This window comes from Tigriopus californicus, chromosome 6 (genome assembly GCF_007210705.1).
Source record: "Tigriopus californicus strain San Diego chromosome 6, Tcal_SD_v2.1, whole genome shotgun sequence".
NCBI lineage: Eukaryota > Metazoa > Arthropoda > Copepoda > Harpacticoida > Harpacticidae > Tigriopus > Tigriopus californicus.
This window is the reverse complement of record NC_081445.1, coordinates 12,731,651-12,748,072: the sequence shown is the minus strand read 5'-3', so window position 1 is coordinate 12,748,072 and position 16,422 is coordinate 12,731,651. Positions and strand designations below refer to the sequence as shown.

The 16,422-nt window shown below is 37.4% G+C and overlaps 2 protein-coding genes across 2 annotated transcripts in view; one reads left to right on the top strand and one right to left on the bottom strand.

Annotated features, from left to right (window-relative positions):
- Positions 1-2,602, bottom strand: part of LOC131882585 (formimidoyltransferase-cyclodeaminase-like) — a 3,590-nt gene extending 988 nt beyond the window's left edge. Inside the window, exons 1-6 of the mRNA XM_059229777.1 lie at positions 2,445-2,602; positions 2,200-2,383; positions 1,090-1,271; positions 845-1,017; positions 612-774; positions 210-545 (exon numbers count right to left, since the gene is read on the bottom strand). Of these exons, the coding sequence (XP_059085760.1) occupies positions 210-545; positions 612-774; positions 845-1,017; positions 1,090-1,271; positions 2,200-2,383; positions 2,445-2,498 (1,092 nt within the window). The 5' untranslated portion in view covers positions 2,499-2,602. The remainder of the gene's footprint in view (positions 1-209; positions 546-611; positions 775-844; positions 1,018-1,089; positions 1,272-2,199; positions 2,384-2,444) is intronic.
- A 2,880-nt stretch (positions 2,603-5,482) lies between these two features.
- On the top strand, positions 5,483-12,587 carry LOC131882586 (multi-drug resistance efflux pump PmrA homolog). The gene is made up of 10 exons (XM_059229778.1): positions 5,483-5,741; positions 6,920-7,006; positions 7,074-7,244; positions 7,643-7,746; positions 7,812-7,940; positions 8,002-8,244; positions 8,320-8,536; positions 9,815-9,968; positions 10,031-10,127; positions 12,382-12,587. The coding sequence occupies exons 1-10, from the start codon at positions 5,666-5,668 to the stop codon at positions 12,517-12,519; spliced, it is 1,416 nt and encodes a 471-aa protein (XP_059085761.1). The 5' UTR covers positions 5,483-5,665; the 3' UTR covers positions 12,520-12,587.
- The last annotated feature ends 3,835 nt before the right edge of the window (positions 12,588-16,422 follow it).

Genomic DNA, 16,422 nt, shown 5'->3' with positions numbered 1-16,422 from the left:
TTGGCTTCATTTCACAGCTTAGAAATTAACAGTTTTAGCGAAAATCGTGAATAATTTCCCCACCCCTACAGATTTTCAACGAAGTCACCTCCCAGGAGCAAAGAGGTTGCGTGAACCTTTCGTGCTTGCCTGCGCGTGCTCGGAGAAGTTTGCACCGGTTAGCACTGAGAAAGTAATGTAAAATGTAGAATGAAGGCAAATTCTCTTACCAAAGCTCCAACCAAAGCAGAGACGGATCCTCCCCCTGGAGCAGTGGTTCTGTCTCCGACACCTTTGATAAAATTTCGTACAGTTTGAGATACCAATGGTCCATCATCTTGTTCCAAGCAGTACTCAATGATTCTCTCCTTGGGCTTAAATGGTGATAAGGTTGAGAGGCCTAATCGGTTGATTGCCAAATGAACTTTTTGGTCCTCCTCAATAACATAAAGATTCTCTTTTTCTATGTAGTAATCGGCTGCATTAAGCATGGCTTCAAGAGGCACCAAGCCAACTACTTCAGAACCAGTCACGGGGAGGCACAGTTCTTCGGCATCTTTCTTGGCCTAAAAATAAGCAAACAGTTTAGGAACCACATTATATCAAATTACTTCGACTATCCATGCACCTACCTCTTCATATGCAATGTGCATTGGTGTTAAATCCATATCTGTGAGGTTGAGCGATATCTGAGCAATGTTGTGCTCCGCCAGCCACCAACCAATGCCTTGAACAGCCTTCAATCTTCCAGGCATGTCCTTGCCTCGGCCTTGTTCCCTCAAATTCAAGGCAATTCTAGAATAATATATCAAGGTTGAGAGATGTCCGTGACAGGCTTTCCGTGACAATAATGTTTATTCGCTACCTATGCGCTTGTTCCTTGGTGCAAACCATATTAACATTGTAAGCAATAAGGAATTTTCGCACTCCAGTCACAGTTCCACCCCAGGAAGGCACAAAGACAGCCTCTCCAAAATTTGGTTTCCATTTAGGATCCTTCAGCTTTTCTTCCAACCCTTCATATTCACCGGAACGAATCTAGCAGGAAGGAAAACTGTTTCAAAAAACAACTAATATAATTATAATTTGACAAGAACCAGTGTGTCTTACTTGTGGCATAGTTTTTCTGTAAGCCTGGGAAGAGGCATATCCATACAAATATACTGGCACACCCACCTCGGCGGCCAATCTCGCACCAAACCTCTTAGAAACTTCAATGCATTCCTCAACTGAGGAATTTGCCACGGGGATAAATGGACACACATCCAAAGCGCCCATTCTTGGATGTTCCCCTAGAATAAAAAAAATGCTTAAATTTTGCTTTAACGAATGAACAGGACATCTCGCACCAGTAGCTTTAAACGAATAACCGACAAAAACACTTTAAAGAAGGGACCAACAATATCTACGGATTCTTCTTTAAAGGTCTCTTGCAAATGGAGTTTTCCCGTATTAGTGATATAAAATTAAAAAAACATGTTCCTTTAGAGACCACATCTTGCAGTTTTAGGAGAACAAATATTTGGACTGGTCATTGCCATACCCGTGATGTAAGCTTTATTGTGGTTGAGTACATTTGATTTCAGAGTACCTATAATTAATAATGTGGTGAATCGTGGCGCTCGTAAACTTTCAAACTACTCATAGATGTACCATGCATCATCTTTCACACAACTTCGCTAGTTTAGTTCCTTTTTCTGTTCATATTTTTCTGTGCTCTAAATATATCCATTTCAAACATTTTGGTTCCATTGCTGGTTGCATTTCCCTTAGTATTCAAAGCTCCTTTAAAGAGAATATGAGCTCTAGTTGCATCAATTTCATCTATAGCAAATGACCAAGTTCGAAAAGAATTATAATACTTTAAATTTCAAGGCTTCTTGTACTTACAGTTGATTTCCTTTTGAAAGTGATTTATAAGGGTACGACTAGTACGCAGAATCGTGTACTTAGTTGATTTGACGCATCCAAACTTGGATAGTTTAATAGGAAATTGAGCAAAATATGTGCGTAGAGGATTACGAACCAGTCGTGTCCCACAAAATGCCATTCCCTTTATGAAAATATGAACGATTAGCTGATAGAGCGATGCCCACTTTTCCGATCCTAACACCCACTAAAAATAAACTATTTCTGAACCATGAAAATTGATTAAAATTATACATACAAATGTTTAGTGCCATTACTACTGGAATGTCCCTCCTTAGTCATCCACTATACCTTTGTGCTTGGTCATGTCAATGAGTTTGAAGGCCGCTTTGGCTCCAGCCAAGGCTCCTTCAATGACTGCATCGGGTCCTCCGACAAAGGTGTAAACAGTACGGTTGGTAGACGCTCCAGGATCGACATCCAGAAGCTTGACACCACTCACCTTCCGGATCGCATCGGCGATAGCCTCAATAATCTGGACATCAAACACTCAAAAATAGTCGGTCAATTGCTTGTTCAAATCTGAACTCACTTACCTTCTCATCCTTGCCTTCGGAAAAGTTCGGAACACATTCAATGATTTGAGCCATTTCGGAGATGATTTCTCGCCCTCACTTAACCCAAGACAGACCAGATCTCAGATCTCATCAGTTGTGTGGAAAACAGGATTTTGTCTGCCCTGAAGAACTCGTCCGGGTCCCCCAAGCAACCCATTTGTCCCATCGCATTTGAGTCTACTTGACATAGAGAGAAAAATAGGGAGTTATGGGAAATTGTCGCACGTTTCAATTAGAACAACAAATCATCCTTGTTGTTATATCTCTTGGCGTATGCAGTCACTTGAAGCTATTATGTGCTAAGCGATGTGTATTCATGTTGGAGGTCTCTCCGGCTCAATTTCAAAAATTATTTGATTCAAGTTTTGATAGAGTAAGCATGTTTTAAGTTCAAGTTGCATTGATAAGTTCATGGATTAATGATTGGCATTGAAGGCTACATGAATAATGCTGCGTAAATTTGTTAAGATGAAAATTTAATGGAAAAAAGATCCATTTTCCAAAATTTGCATTGGCACTTAGTGTTCAGGAAGCAATTTTTTACAATGACAGATCAATTGTAAAGCTTCTTCGTTTCAACAATTCTTATTCAAATGTGACTCTATCCAGCAACTAATCTAGTGAGGTCATTGTCTTGAACTAAAGTTGCGCGAAGGCCTGTTTCTTGATTTTCTATTTTGAAAACCCGTTTTCTTTCTCAGCAACAAAAGAGAAACCAAACAGCACTAACGAAACTTCATTTCATGGAACTCTGTTCAAGAACGGCTGGAAAGTAAGTTTCCAGTCAATAGATCGAAAATTTCCACAAATGAGAATCTAAGAACTGAAGGTAAAGTTCATCAAAAGAAGAAAAAAAAGTTAGCACGTAAACTCTTGGAGGGAAATGATCAAAATAAAGGAATTCGCTAAAAATAAAAAAATACAGGTTCTTTGGAGTAGAACAATGTGTAAAAACATTTCATTTAGAATACAGTTATCCTAAATTTCTCCTAAACATATTAAATATTCCCCAAATTTCGTCGAAATTTTCAGTTTTTGTTAACTTTAGATTAAAAATCGCGACGAAGTTTATTTTGCCCCAGAAATGACCAAAATAGTTTGAGACTTAATTTGATCCAAAAACTATCTTTCCAAACTTTGGTCGTCACAAAGAATAATAGGGATGTCAGTGACGTTCACTCTCTACATAAAGTATACTTAAGTTCGGATTTCAAAAAGTTGACTCAAACGACATCTTAAACTCGAATACTTTTTTAAGTATGTCCTTTCTTTTGAATGTATGCTCCATCAAATTTTGTTTTTATCTCTGAACTCATTAGTTTAGATTCAAATCGCAAAATCGTCAAAGTGGCTTCACGATATTGAATTTCTTTCAGGCTCATTCTAATAAATGGAATTCATGGCAAGTAAGGATTTTCAAATAAATATCTGTTCCTTTTTATCATTCTTCGTTTAATGTCTTGGAACATGGCCGACATAACAAAAGACACAAAGTTCCCCTGGCTGCCAAACCAAAAGTACCTATAGCTCTGTCTTGGGTCTTTTAACCTTCATTACAATGTAAGAAATTATCAAGACGGCAATGCAATTTCTGCAAACAATGAAGCCCTAGAGATAGCTTTTCGACTTTACAATGCCTTCCTCAAGGTCAAGGTGGCAAGCATACTTTCTAAAGGAAAATATTTGTGTTTTGCCAGACCGAGGATGCTTTCACACCCTAACAAATGATTGTTAGCCTAGAGCCTGTCAATAGCGTATTTTGTCAAACTATACGATAGACATTGAATATATTCCTTCTAGGAATATTCAAAGAAATATCAAGTTAAGCGTGTGAAATACAAAAAAAATCCATTTTATAATCAATATGTTTAAATTCAAACTGTTACTTTTAGAACCTCAGCAAAGAAAGACATTTTCTCGACTGATTTTGTGAATTGGCTTTTCAATATACCCGAGATTGATGAAAGAAAAGCATCTAACAATTCCTGAAAGTTGTAATAAATAATAATTATGACAGGATCAAAAATGGATTCATTCACCAAAAACACCCCTAGTTGCATTTGCTGCTGCATGCTGTATTTTCCTCCCATGAAGAAACCTTGCTTATCAGCACAACCTGAAAAAACTCAACATTCCACTACGTCTTGCTGAAACATGTAGAATTCTAGTGCTAGATATCAAACACAAACTTGTCTGAAATGTTAAACGTTATGGTGAGAGGAGTCAAATGTCTTACTTTTCCAATCAAATTCTAAAACATCCAGGATTGGCGTAGTATTTGAATAATCAAAAATGAAACTAGTGATGTTTTGCAAAATTCCACCGTATTTTTGCAAGCAAAATTCTGAAATTAAATCAGGATAGGAGTAGAATGTCAAGACTATACCAAATGCTCGAATTTCTTGAAGTTTTCTACCCAACTCAGCTAATGGTGGAAGATTTAGTAAGCGCACAGTGCGGACTAGTCTCCGTTTTTCTCCCACAGAAAATAATAGCACCCAAACTTTGGGGTGCCCATTTCTAGTTTCTGCTCTTTTCCTATAGGGCTTGTCAAGTGAACGCCTTCATGAACAACTGACGTTATTCCATTATTCAAAGACAGCATGCCCAGCCAAGCCGCACTGGGCATGCATTGAATTATGACATTTACTTCATTTTACTTGTTAGTCTAAGCAAATTTCAAAGCAGTATTGAGCCAATTTGATAATGCAGTCACCGAATTACACGAAATATGTTCATTTTGTTGGGTTTTGTCGCACAGAACCCTCAATATCACTCGATTATTAAAAATTCAATCGGCGGATGGTGTGAGTCGACTGCAATGTTTGTCTTAGTTCTCCCTCCCCAAAATGCCCAAAATCAGGGTGCCGGACCACATTTTCCCTTGAATTTCCTTTACTTGACATCCCCTATACTTCACTTGGTGAATATATTCGAGTCAAGGAGCAACTTAGATCTCGTCTAAAAGTCAAGTCATGTGTCTTATACTAGCCCATCAAAAATTACCGAAGAGAGCCTTGAAAGTGTTCTAGCCGGCGAGTGTTCCTCTCTGATCAAACAAAGCACAAATCCGTATTGACGAGTCATATCTGACATTGGTTGCTAGGTGTTTTGTATAGAAATCATTGAGTTTATGTGTCATGTTTGTGCAAAGGTAGAGGATGTGATAGCCTCTTTCAAAGAAGTCATCGACAAGAAAAATGAATTTCTATACAAAGAGAAGGTGTAGCTTTGTGGTGATCTTTTTGTATACCTTCTTCAATGGGGTTGAATATGGTATGTTACTCTTCCTCTTTAGAACCTCTTGATCGTGGACAAACGCGTTAAGAATGTCACTTGAGTTGTGATCGATTCGGTTCTTTTGTTAAGCAAGAACGACTGAGTGTAACAACTTCCATATTAATTGAAAGACCAAATCAAAGAGTTGAATTGAAACAGTACAATGAATCGATTTCACATCTTCCCAAAACGAAATGTCTTCAGTATTTCAAATCTACCTTGAAAAATACAAATTAATATTTTCTTAGGTCCCTCTGGTCACTATCTTGACCAAATTCTCCACATACACAACGATAAAATTTGCTTTGAATAATTTTTCTCTTGAGTTATGTTCAAAGTTACGAAGATTTACTTGGAAGATTAAGTGATTTCTTACATAGCTGCTTTCCAAAACCCACATTCGGTAAAAAAACGTAATGCTTAGAATTGAAAAATCAAATACATATTAAAATTTTATGATAGCTAAATGATTAGTGATTAGAAAAAAGCCAAAATAAGCTTGAGACATTGCTTAATGCACTGCACTATGCATGGTTAAATATCCAAAAGTTTGCTCTAAAGCCGGAAATATGGGTGTAATAATAATGACATTGCATTATAATTTTTTGTGGACTTCCTTACCATTACTAGAAACAGAATCTCCAGCAATTCAAGAGGACAAAATTTTACTTCTGATATAGCTTCATATTAATGTCATGGCTAATCCACCAACAAATCAGAGTTGACGGATCTGGCTAGCCCATGAATATAGGGTTGATCAGGAATGCTTGTCAAACACTTGTCCAAGTCTGACTTAAATCCTGCTGCTGGATCAACATCTACATATTTCCTATCAACATTTGATGGCAGCAAGTTAAACAATGATGGAGCCCAGAAAGAAGAGAGTTGGACTTCATGCCTGGATTCTCGAGGGCTTGAAGGTGCTCTCAAAACGAACGTAAATGCTTGCGTTTGTGAACTTTTAATGATAATTTCATCCTTCCTTCAGCCACAAGCAGGGCTCTCCAAAACATGCAAATACATTTTTATTGCCCTTTTCAGATCTTAATGCATTATTTCCATTTTAATGTTTTTTTTATCCTTGTGCGATTTTTTACCACTTCGACTAAAAAAGTTTTGGCCGTCTCCACAAATAATAAAACTGAAAAGCTCGATCATGGATGACTTTTTTGCAGCTGTGGTGTTCCCAACCCTTTGGGAATACCTCCAATCATTAGGGGTTCCTAGTTCAGATGTTTATCTCTTGGGTGCTTGTATATCAGGTGAGATAAATTGGGGATGCACACACCTTACATTCATTCATGATCAATAATATTGTTTTATTTCCAGCTGTCACAGTCACTGATATGTTTGCTAGCTTAGTGGTGGGTCGGCTCCTGGATTGTTTCACCCGAGTCTCTTGGTTTATTCTCACTTTAAACTTGTTCCAAATTGTATCTGGTCTCATTTATGGCTTTGCAAGCTCCTCTGCATGGATTTTGGTCAGCCGATTAATTGCTGGTAAGAAGTTCTCGATTTCCTTCCAATACTGACAATAAAGGTAAAAACCATGGCGACTTGTTTTGCTAACATCCTAAAAGTAGCGATGACGGCGACAGTACTGATGTAACCAATCTGCCTCCGACACAAACTTTCAATACAGTGCTGCTAATATAGGTCCCGTTTTTTTGGGTCAGGTCTAGTAGCACTTTCTGACCTAAAAAACAATCAGGAACCAATCTCAGCAAAACTGCATTGCAATATGTTGGCGCAGGCAGATTGGTTAAATCAGTAGCCGACAGACACCACCACGATTCTTTGGAAATTATTCACCGTAGGGAAACTACTTTTACTCTTCAAACCATTTGAAAATTTTGAAGAAAGAAAAAGTATTTTAAAATACACATTTTCCCCTTTAGGCGTGGGTAATGTGGCCAGTGTAGCTTTAATGACGGATGTGACTCGGGCTACATCCAGAGAGGAGCGAACTTCAGTTCTAGTCTCATTTAGTATTGCTCAACAAGTAAGTCGTTTAATCATGTAACTTTTTTAAAATCATGTAATATAAAAGAATCATCTTCACTTCAGGTTGGATTATTGTTTGGTCCGGCTTGCAATTTGTTCATTCGGAAAGTTTCCTTTACACTTTTCGGATTTGAGGTTAATAAACTCAATGGCCCTGGATTCTTTCTAGCCACCATGTACTTTGTATTTGAGGTGAGAGCCCTTAGTTTTCCGTGCAATATTTAAAAGCTAATGATAATTGGGCTCTATCCAGTTCGTTGTGTTGTTTATGTACTATGACCTTGCCAAAGAATATGCCAAAGAACAAAAGCGAATCACCGAAGAGTCAATTGATGAAAGTTTGGAGGTCAATCTTGCGCCAAGGGACGAGGTAACCACCCAGATCTTGGACCCAAACATAAGTTGGGCTGAGTACAAGAACGAGTTGTTCAGAGCCGAAATTGTGGCCCTGGTTTTCCTCCGATTCATTGGGTTATTTGGACAAACATGTTTGGAGGTAAGATTGTGAATAATATGACCTAAGAAATAACCTGAAGTTCTTGCTATTTCTGACTGTTCTTATTTCTTTTAGGCTGTGCTTACTCCCATGATGATGACGTTTTTTAACTATTCCGATTTTGAGAATAGTATTCTATATCTATTGGGTGGTTTGGAACTGCTGGTTGTATCCATTCTCATGGCTATTATCTCTAAGAAGGTGTCCGATCGATCCTTCATAACTTTCGGAATCTTCATCAGCATTGTTACCTACGTGTGGATGCTCATCTTTATTCCACGATTTCAACCCGGTAATTATTTTGTCAGGGCAATCTTAAAGCCCTACATTTTTGGATGAGACTTAATATGGTTGATTTTGGATCAATGTCGACACCACTTTTGATTTCTTGCGAAATGTGTATTTCATTGAATTTTAGGGTGATGAGAAGATGTAGAGTCTATCAGAAAAGTATGTATAACACTCCATAAACACGATTTTTCGATGTGAAGCGAGTTATCTCATTCCAAATATGATGGACAGTTGCATGATTTGTTATGAGTCCCAATGTCATGAAGTCTTTTCAACAAAAGGCCATGATCTACTTTAATAAAGGCCTTGACAAAATCAAGATAGACAACATCAACTGACTCGTGCCTTTCCAGTCCCTCAATGACCTGCTCTATACATTCAATCAGTTAGGTAACCGTGCGAAAATGTGCTCGGAACCCGTGCTGGCTAGGAGGAAAGGCTTCATAAACTTCAAGATATTGAAAATATAAAAAACCAAAATAATTCAAATAGGGCAAAAACAATTTCTACAATCGTCGTTTTTAGCCCCTTTTAGCGTCTTTACTGCATTTTTATCTGTTACAAAATGTAGGCACCCAACTTTACTTACTAGGCTATCCATTGAGTTCGCAAGAAACTACTTTTTTGTTCGATATGAGGACACGTTTTCAATTGATACAGATGTCATGGTAAAAAATTGACTCTCTTCTAGAGCCTATTTGTAAAAGGCCGAACAAACTTAAAAAAAGTATTTTTCAGGTTTTAGCTTTATTTTCGAGAGATGCTGCCTGGCTCCAATCCGGCCACTTCCCAATGATAGAGACAGATATTTAGATTCTATGTTAACTTTCCTGATAGAGCCTTGATTATTATTACAGTTCGTCTAGTTCGATCTTAAACAAAATGATGAATAGATCTATCTTCATCCAAAAATAGACATTAGCACATAAAAGTAGGCGCAGAAACGGTCGATGCTAACATCTGTTAAACACTAAGCTTGATCCATAACACTATCTTTTGTATAAGTGCATTGAATATTATATGAATTATACTCTGAAAATCTTTTTGAAACCCAGGAAGCTTTTTTTTGAGGTAAGGGCAGAGACTCTGAAAAAGTAAGACTTTAGATAACGAAAAACGCGAATAAAAATAAGCCAAGAATGAATGACGTCATTTTTCTCCATGCATCATTAAGAGTATTTTGTAGGGTTGAAATGAAACCTAGGGAGGATTTTTGTGACTTTCACTTTTATGTTTTATTCTCAAAGGTCTCAGTGTCACCGGTTTTTTTATCTTTCAGGGGACCGATCCAACTTGGGCTTGTTCGGTGTTGGTTTCATCCTGGATTTGATCGGAATCCCAATCTTGTTAGATATCGCCCTGTCACTTCTCACCAAACTAGTCAGAGATGAGGTGCAAGGATTGGCCACGGGAATTCGTCGATTCTGTAGCAAGTCAGTTTTACAATGATCTCTCCATCCGTATACAATTCTTTTGAACTTCTTTTCCTCCACAGTATTGCTCTTCTGTTGGGACCTTTATGGGGAAGTGGAGCCTTACCCTACCTGAACACCTTGTTCATCTTGCCCTTGGCATTACTTGTTGTCGCTGCGGTAAGTTAGCATTCACGGAAGGAATTCTCAAGCTCTTTAAACAGAGACGCTACTAATCTAGGCCCGAAGAACTCTATTCTTTCATTCAAGTTTTGAGAAGCAACCCTAGCTATGCGTTCTGTTTCATGCAATCGATTGTGACCTCATCAATCATAATATTACGTTTTGTTTTTTTTGAATGTAGTTTTGCTCCCTTTTTTAGCTCTTTTTGGTTTTTCTTTCACGGCCATGCTAACCGCTACAGGGAATGTAGTCCCCAGTATTATTTATATTATTTCTATTTATTGCCTTTCAATCTTTACATGGTATTTGGTCAAGCAACGAATTTGAGTGGGCAGACCGAGCTAGTCCTTGAATGTAGGGTTGTTCTGGAATGCTATTTAAAAATTTGTCCAAGTCTGACTTGAAAGATGCTATCGGATCAACACCTACATACTCCCTACGAATATTTGAGGGCAACCAATTGAACAATGATGAAACCCGAGAAAGAAGTGAGTTGGACTTCATTGATTGAGTTAGGTTGGATTCTCGAGGGCTTGAAGGTGCTCTCAAAACGCACATTCAACCTCTACGGGCACTAGAATTGACCCTCAATCCTAAATCGCTGTCTAAGTCTGCTTTCATAACCACATGAACAAGTAACGCCCATGGAGACTTGCGAGGTAAAAATAATGCCCAAAATCCCCACTTTTCACGCGTTTTTCATGGTTCATGGGCAATCAAAACGCATGTTAAACCTCTACGGTCACTAGAATTGACCCTAAATCCCCAAGACCCTAAATTGAAAAAAGGTTGATCAGAGTTTTTTGTTTCTGTGACCTAAATCTGATTTTGTTCCGGTAATAACTCTAGTGTGAAATGATTTTGTTGCCCTAATTTTTGGCAAAATTAGTTCAAATTCGGTCATATCGAGCTCTTTAATCAAATTCGAGTATGTTGACCAGACTTCGAACTCGAATACCCGCAAAATAAGGTAAACCGGATGACGATGATTCGCTTCATCACTACTCGCTGGTGATCGAAGTGTTAGATTGCGTCATGGATCTTGTTTATCGACGTGCTCTTGCATTGATAGATCAAGTGCATTAAATTAAAGAGACATCCAGATCATGTCAATTTTTCCATATCCCTCTTGACTTAATACGTGGCCGATACAAAACTTAATTATAAACAACCCCATGCTACAAATGTGTGGAAAACAGTGAGATCACTGTCAAGCGATGTTTTTTTTTCAATGCAAATGTAACCTTAATTCTTGAGGTTTTTTTTACCCTCACACATATATCAATTCATCCTTGGTTAATCCAATAATGATCAATAGTTTATAAAAGACTTAATTGGAACGCCTGAAGCCAAACATTCAATCCCTGGAAGCGAAAAAAGAGGTTTGGTTTATTTACTGTTTGCATAAAAACCAAATGAGCCATAGTCCAAATGTTTTATTAAGAGCCTCACTGAAAATGTTTTACCAAAAAACAAGAGGCCAAAAAACAAGAGGTTTATATAGTTTTGGTTTTCTTGCGTGAATCCCTCTGTTTCGGTGTCTTTAAAATAGAAACCTATTTTTCAGCCATATGTGACATGACATGTAACCTAATTATACATTTTCAGGACTGCTGAGTTTATACACATCTTAAAAAATCGCGAAAGGTTTTGATAAAAGAGAAATTTAGTCTAAAAATATGTAAGGTTAACAACCTGCGTCCTCTTCTAGAATAGCTTGTTATGCGTTGAAAATATATGATGATAATGAAAGAAAAGTTTTGCGACTTTTGGCCTTGTTAATGAAGTAATGGTGGTACGTACCTGCTTATTTGTTTTGTTATTTTAAATTTTTATTGTCAAATATCGTACCATTTTAAGAGGACGGATCAGTGAATGTACGACCCCAACCAAATAAGCATCAGACTGACATTGACGAGGTTCCGTGTATGACTTTAGTCTACCCCAAAACTCTCCAGCTAATGAAAGTTTGACAAACCAGTTGATATTTATTCCGATATTCATTGATAACATGCAAACAGAATGACTTCAATTTGACAGTGTTTGCTGAACATCAGAAAACATAACTTCACAAAATGGGGTATTTCAAAAACCTTTTTTTTACCAGAGAAACAAGTGGGCTTTAACCATAGTCAAGTGGTAAATCATATTTCTTTGCGAATTCATGGGCCAATTCGTATCTATTAATGTTCTAGTGGGATCTTTTTATGGCCAGGCTTGAATGAGTTCTATTACCCTTCCTTCATTTCAGATCATGTTTGCCCACTCTTATCGGAGCTTGTATGTGAGGCCAAGTGTTACTTCTACCACAAGATTAGCAACGGGCGATAACGATTCCAGTGAAGGAGAGGAAATCCTCTCAGAGCGAACACCATTAATTCAGGCCTAGTCTAACATTTTACTCAATCAGATCTCAAAAGATGAAATATATAATAACTTACATTTACATTGATTTAAGCTCTGTGAGTGATGTTGTAAATATGGGACAAGCCAATGCAAAATCTCAAGTATTGTTTGCTTTGGACTTAGCCGCCTTTTTAGGATTCTATTATGGTCAGCAATCGAATCACCCTGAAAGTTATTCCCAAAGATCAATTGTCATTGTTAAACGCATCCTTTTATAAGCTCGGCATGATTGCGGCATATTTCTTATTGTAGGTCGGCACAGTCTAAATTTTGTTCCTCAATAGGCTTTCCAACGAACAGAATTATGATCTCAAGAATAAATCCTGAAATTGGTCCTATCCTGATATTTTCTTGAAAAAGCTTTTTCCACGGCACCTTTAAAACTGTGCAAGATGTACTTCTTAACATGGACATGCTCACGGACTTCTAGAGATGTGGACCTCGAACGGACACGAAAGTCCTGAACCATTCCCTTTATTGAAAATTATCACGAGAAAGGTCAACTATACCAAATTTGAGCCTAAAACTGTGTTTGGGGTACTCAGGAGATTTGGTCAAAGTTATATAGTAATCACTACATACAATTCAATTTTTCGGCCTGCTCTTGTTCAGCTACATAAGCTTTTAGCATTATATCTTTGAAACAAGACACTTAGGAATTAGCGAGTATGAAAATGACTTGAATCTAATCGAAGATTCCTACGGCTCTTATTTGGTTACTCCATTTCAAAAAGTGGCTGAGAGTATATTTATATTATGTACAGTCCATTTTTTCCAGAAATTCGAGCCTTGTTATATACAACAAGTGCAAAGTGTAAAAGTAACCAAACGTGTGGCTTTGAAGGCTAATGTAGAATATGTTTTGAATGATAATGCTGAAAACCCTACACTTGGACGGGCAGAGGAAAAACCATTTTAAGTACAGGGTACGGAGTATGTGCGAGTGTGAAAAGTGCACAAATGCATTGGCAACTTGACTAGTCTGCATGCGTCATTAACTATTGCAAGTGCAATGAATTTGAACATACTATGATTGAATAGTGGTCGGAATCTGACATTTATGATGTAAATATGACTTAGTTTTTTTTAGTGTCCACCTGTTCATCGCCGTGAGGCATTCCCTCGTTTTGCCCTTTTTTACCTTTTGCTACATTTTGTTTGAAAGACGCACTCTAAACCAAACATAAAACGAGGATGGCTAGTTAGTGCGCAAAAGCACTGAAGAATAACTCAAGGTTGACCAGACATTTTGTGCTTCCAAATGAAGGATACGGCAAGAAGAACCCATCTTTATGGTCCTTAGTGCAATGGTGAATGGTTTAAGCTTCTTTTGACCAAACACGACAATTACCTGCCTCTTCCCACAAAAAGGATTAAGGTTGTAACTTAGACATGAGCGTAATACATATGGGTAACTTTCTTCATCTGTTAGGCCCTATGAAACAATAGAATCTAATTTTAACTGAAAAAATTTGGATGTTGCTTAGAAATATCTGATTGACTCTCTAGTTATATGTCTAAAATAGATAAACAACACGAGTGGCATAGCAACAAGAATGACGAAGCCTTGATTACTCCTCAGTGACGATGTTCTTAAGCAAACTGAAGACATCTGTGATAAGGCATAAATCTGCAGGCACAGATGAGACCAGTTTTTAGTAATAGATGTAATCTATCAATAAACGGACTCCTGTTTTGTTTTGCTTGGTTTTTCACGGCTTTTCTAACCGCAACTGGGACTGCCCTAGTACTATTAAGATGAAATGTTATAATTCGTCTATTTTGTACCTTTTAATCTTTAAATGATATTTGGTCTTCCAACGAATTTGAGTTGGCAGATCGAGCTTATCTTTGAAAGTGGGTTAATCTGTAATGCTTTCTAAAAATTTGTCCAAGTCTGACTTTTTATTTAGCTTTATTTTATGTAATATCTCACCAACCAACGAATTAGAGTTGGTAGATTTGGTTTGCTCTTTAATATAGGTTTGATCATGAATTTTGACTAAATATTTCGTCCAAATCTAAAGGACAATTTACAAAGATTATCAATTATGCTCAAATTTGAAACTTCATTTTGCTTTTTGAAGAAAATATAAGCTTGATCACAAATGTACCAGATTGACTAGGGTAGCTTTCCTTACCCAAGCTCTCGTCAAAGCTCTGTCAGTCAGCATTATCCCTTTGATCTCTTTTGCAACTTTTAAAAGAAATCATGTAAAAATAAAACAAGTTAAATTGGCTCATGTGCTACCCTTGTTGTTTTTAATTCTGAAATAGTTATAGTCATTCTCCATCCTTCTTCACCAATTGCATTAAGGGTCAAAATGCTCTTTGTCAGATGTTTTAGTAACCAAGGTTGTTTTAGGGATGTCAGAATTATGAACCTTAGTTAACCCTTCAGCAGAATTGCTAAGGATTTTTTCTTCAAAGTGCCTTGTCGATAAGACTTTTTTTTAAATCGGTCATACTGATATGCCACTCGTTCTACTATCCCAACAGAAATGAAAATATAATCATAGATATACCAATGATGAAGTAAAAAAAACACTTCACATTTGCAATGCGGTTCGTACACTATAAGACATTTGATGTACCTAGTCACCCACTAGTGACTTTAATTCCTCTTATTACAACCATTCCACCCGAGTACTTGACCAAAACCTGTGGACGAATACAGGGTTGTCTGGATACTTTGGGGGCAGGAACGACTAAATTCGGACCCCAAACAAAATTTGACAATATAGCGCTTGCATGTGTCTTAGGATATTCAAAGCTTTTTACACTTCTCCACGTTATGACCTTATTCCCAAACGACACCCATAAGCATCTTTTTAACCAGTACATCGAAATGTCGGGCCTGTTTATGGGAAACTTGATGACCTTAAAAGTCATTCAAAAATCTAAATAAGCTTTAATTTCAATCTTACATTCTTTCTATTCAGAATGACAGAATTTGAAGCGTATATTGAATTAAGATCTGAATTGAAAGGTGGCCGCACAAATAAGAACAAGGGACTAGATACTTGAATCCTTGGTCTAACGTGAAGTTAGTGATGCCATTTTATGTTTTTCAATGCCAATATGCATGGTTGCACGACTGTTTCTTCATACAATGACTTCCGAATCCATAAGGCACGAATAAGCGTTTTCAGGCAAGAAACAATGCGATTATTAAAGCACTTTTTCAGAATATTGCCCCAAAATATGTGGAAGACCCTGTAGAGGCATATGCGGTGCATGCTTAGGTTTTTCAAATCAAATCAATCTACTAAACGTCAGTATATCATTTCGAATTTGTCATCTTTCATTGCATATCTAGGCATTTTGCAATTTATTATGTCTTGATGTGTTGATATATTAAAACCATTGGGACAATCAAATTTCATTTGCCCGCAAGCATCTTCCTTTCACCAATCTCAATTCCAGTGACATTTTTCAATCGATTTGCGTGGGAGGCAATCCTCAGCCTGGATTTAAAATATTCATTCGATAAAAAAGATATGCAGTTTTTGACTGTCGAACAGCCACTCTCATATATTAGTCTTGTCTGATGTCATGCATTTGAGGAAAACGGGGAAGAATGGCAGAATCAACTGACAACTGCTTCTGAAACCTGATAATTCGAGATCAGATTGCAACGAGTTCTGTGCGTTTTTTCCTCTCTTGTGTCTCTCTCTTTCTGTCTTTATTCCTCGTCTTGATTTGCTTTCCTTTAACAAAGGCCAGATAGGCTTTGAAGGGGGAATGCATAACGTTTCAGGTTATTTCAAAACTTCGAGGATGTATTTTGTCTTGATGGCCTTAGAGTGTATTCATAGTTTAATGTGTTGCCTCTCAATGAGAAAAGCTGGATGCACTTCAAAGCACAGGGATTGATTGGATTGGC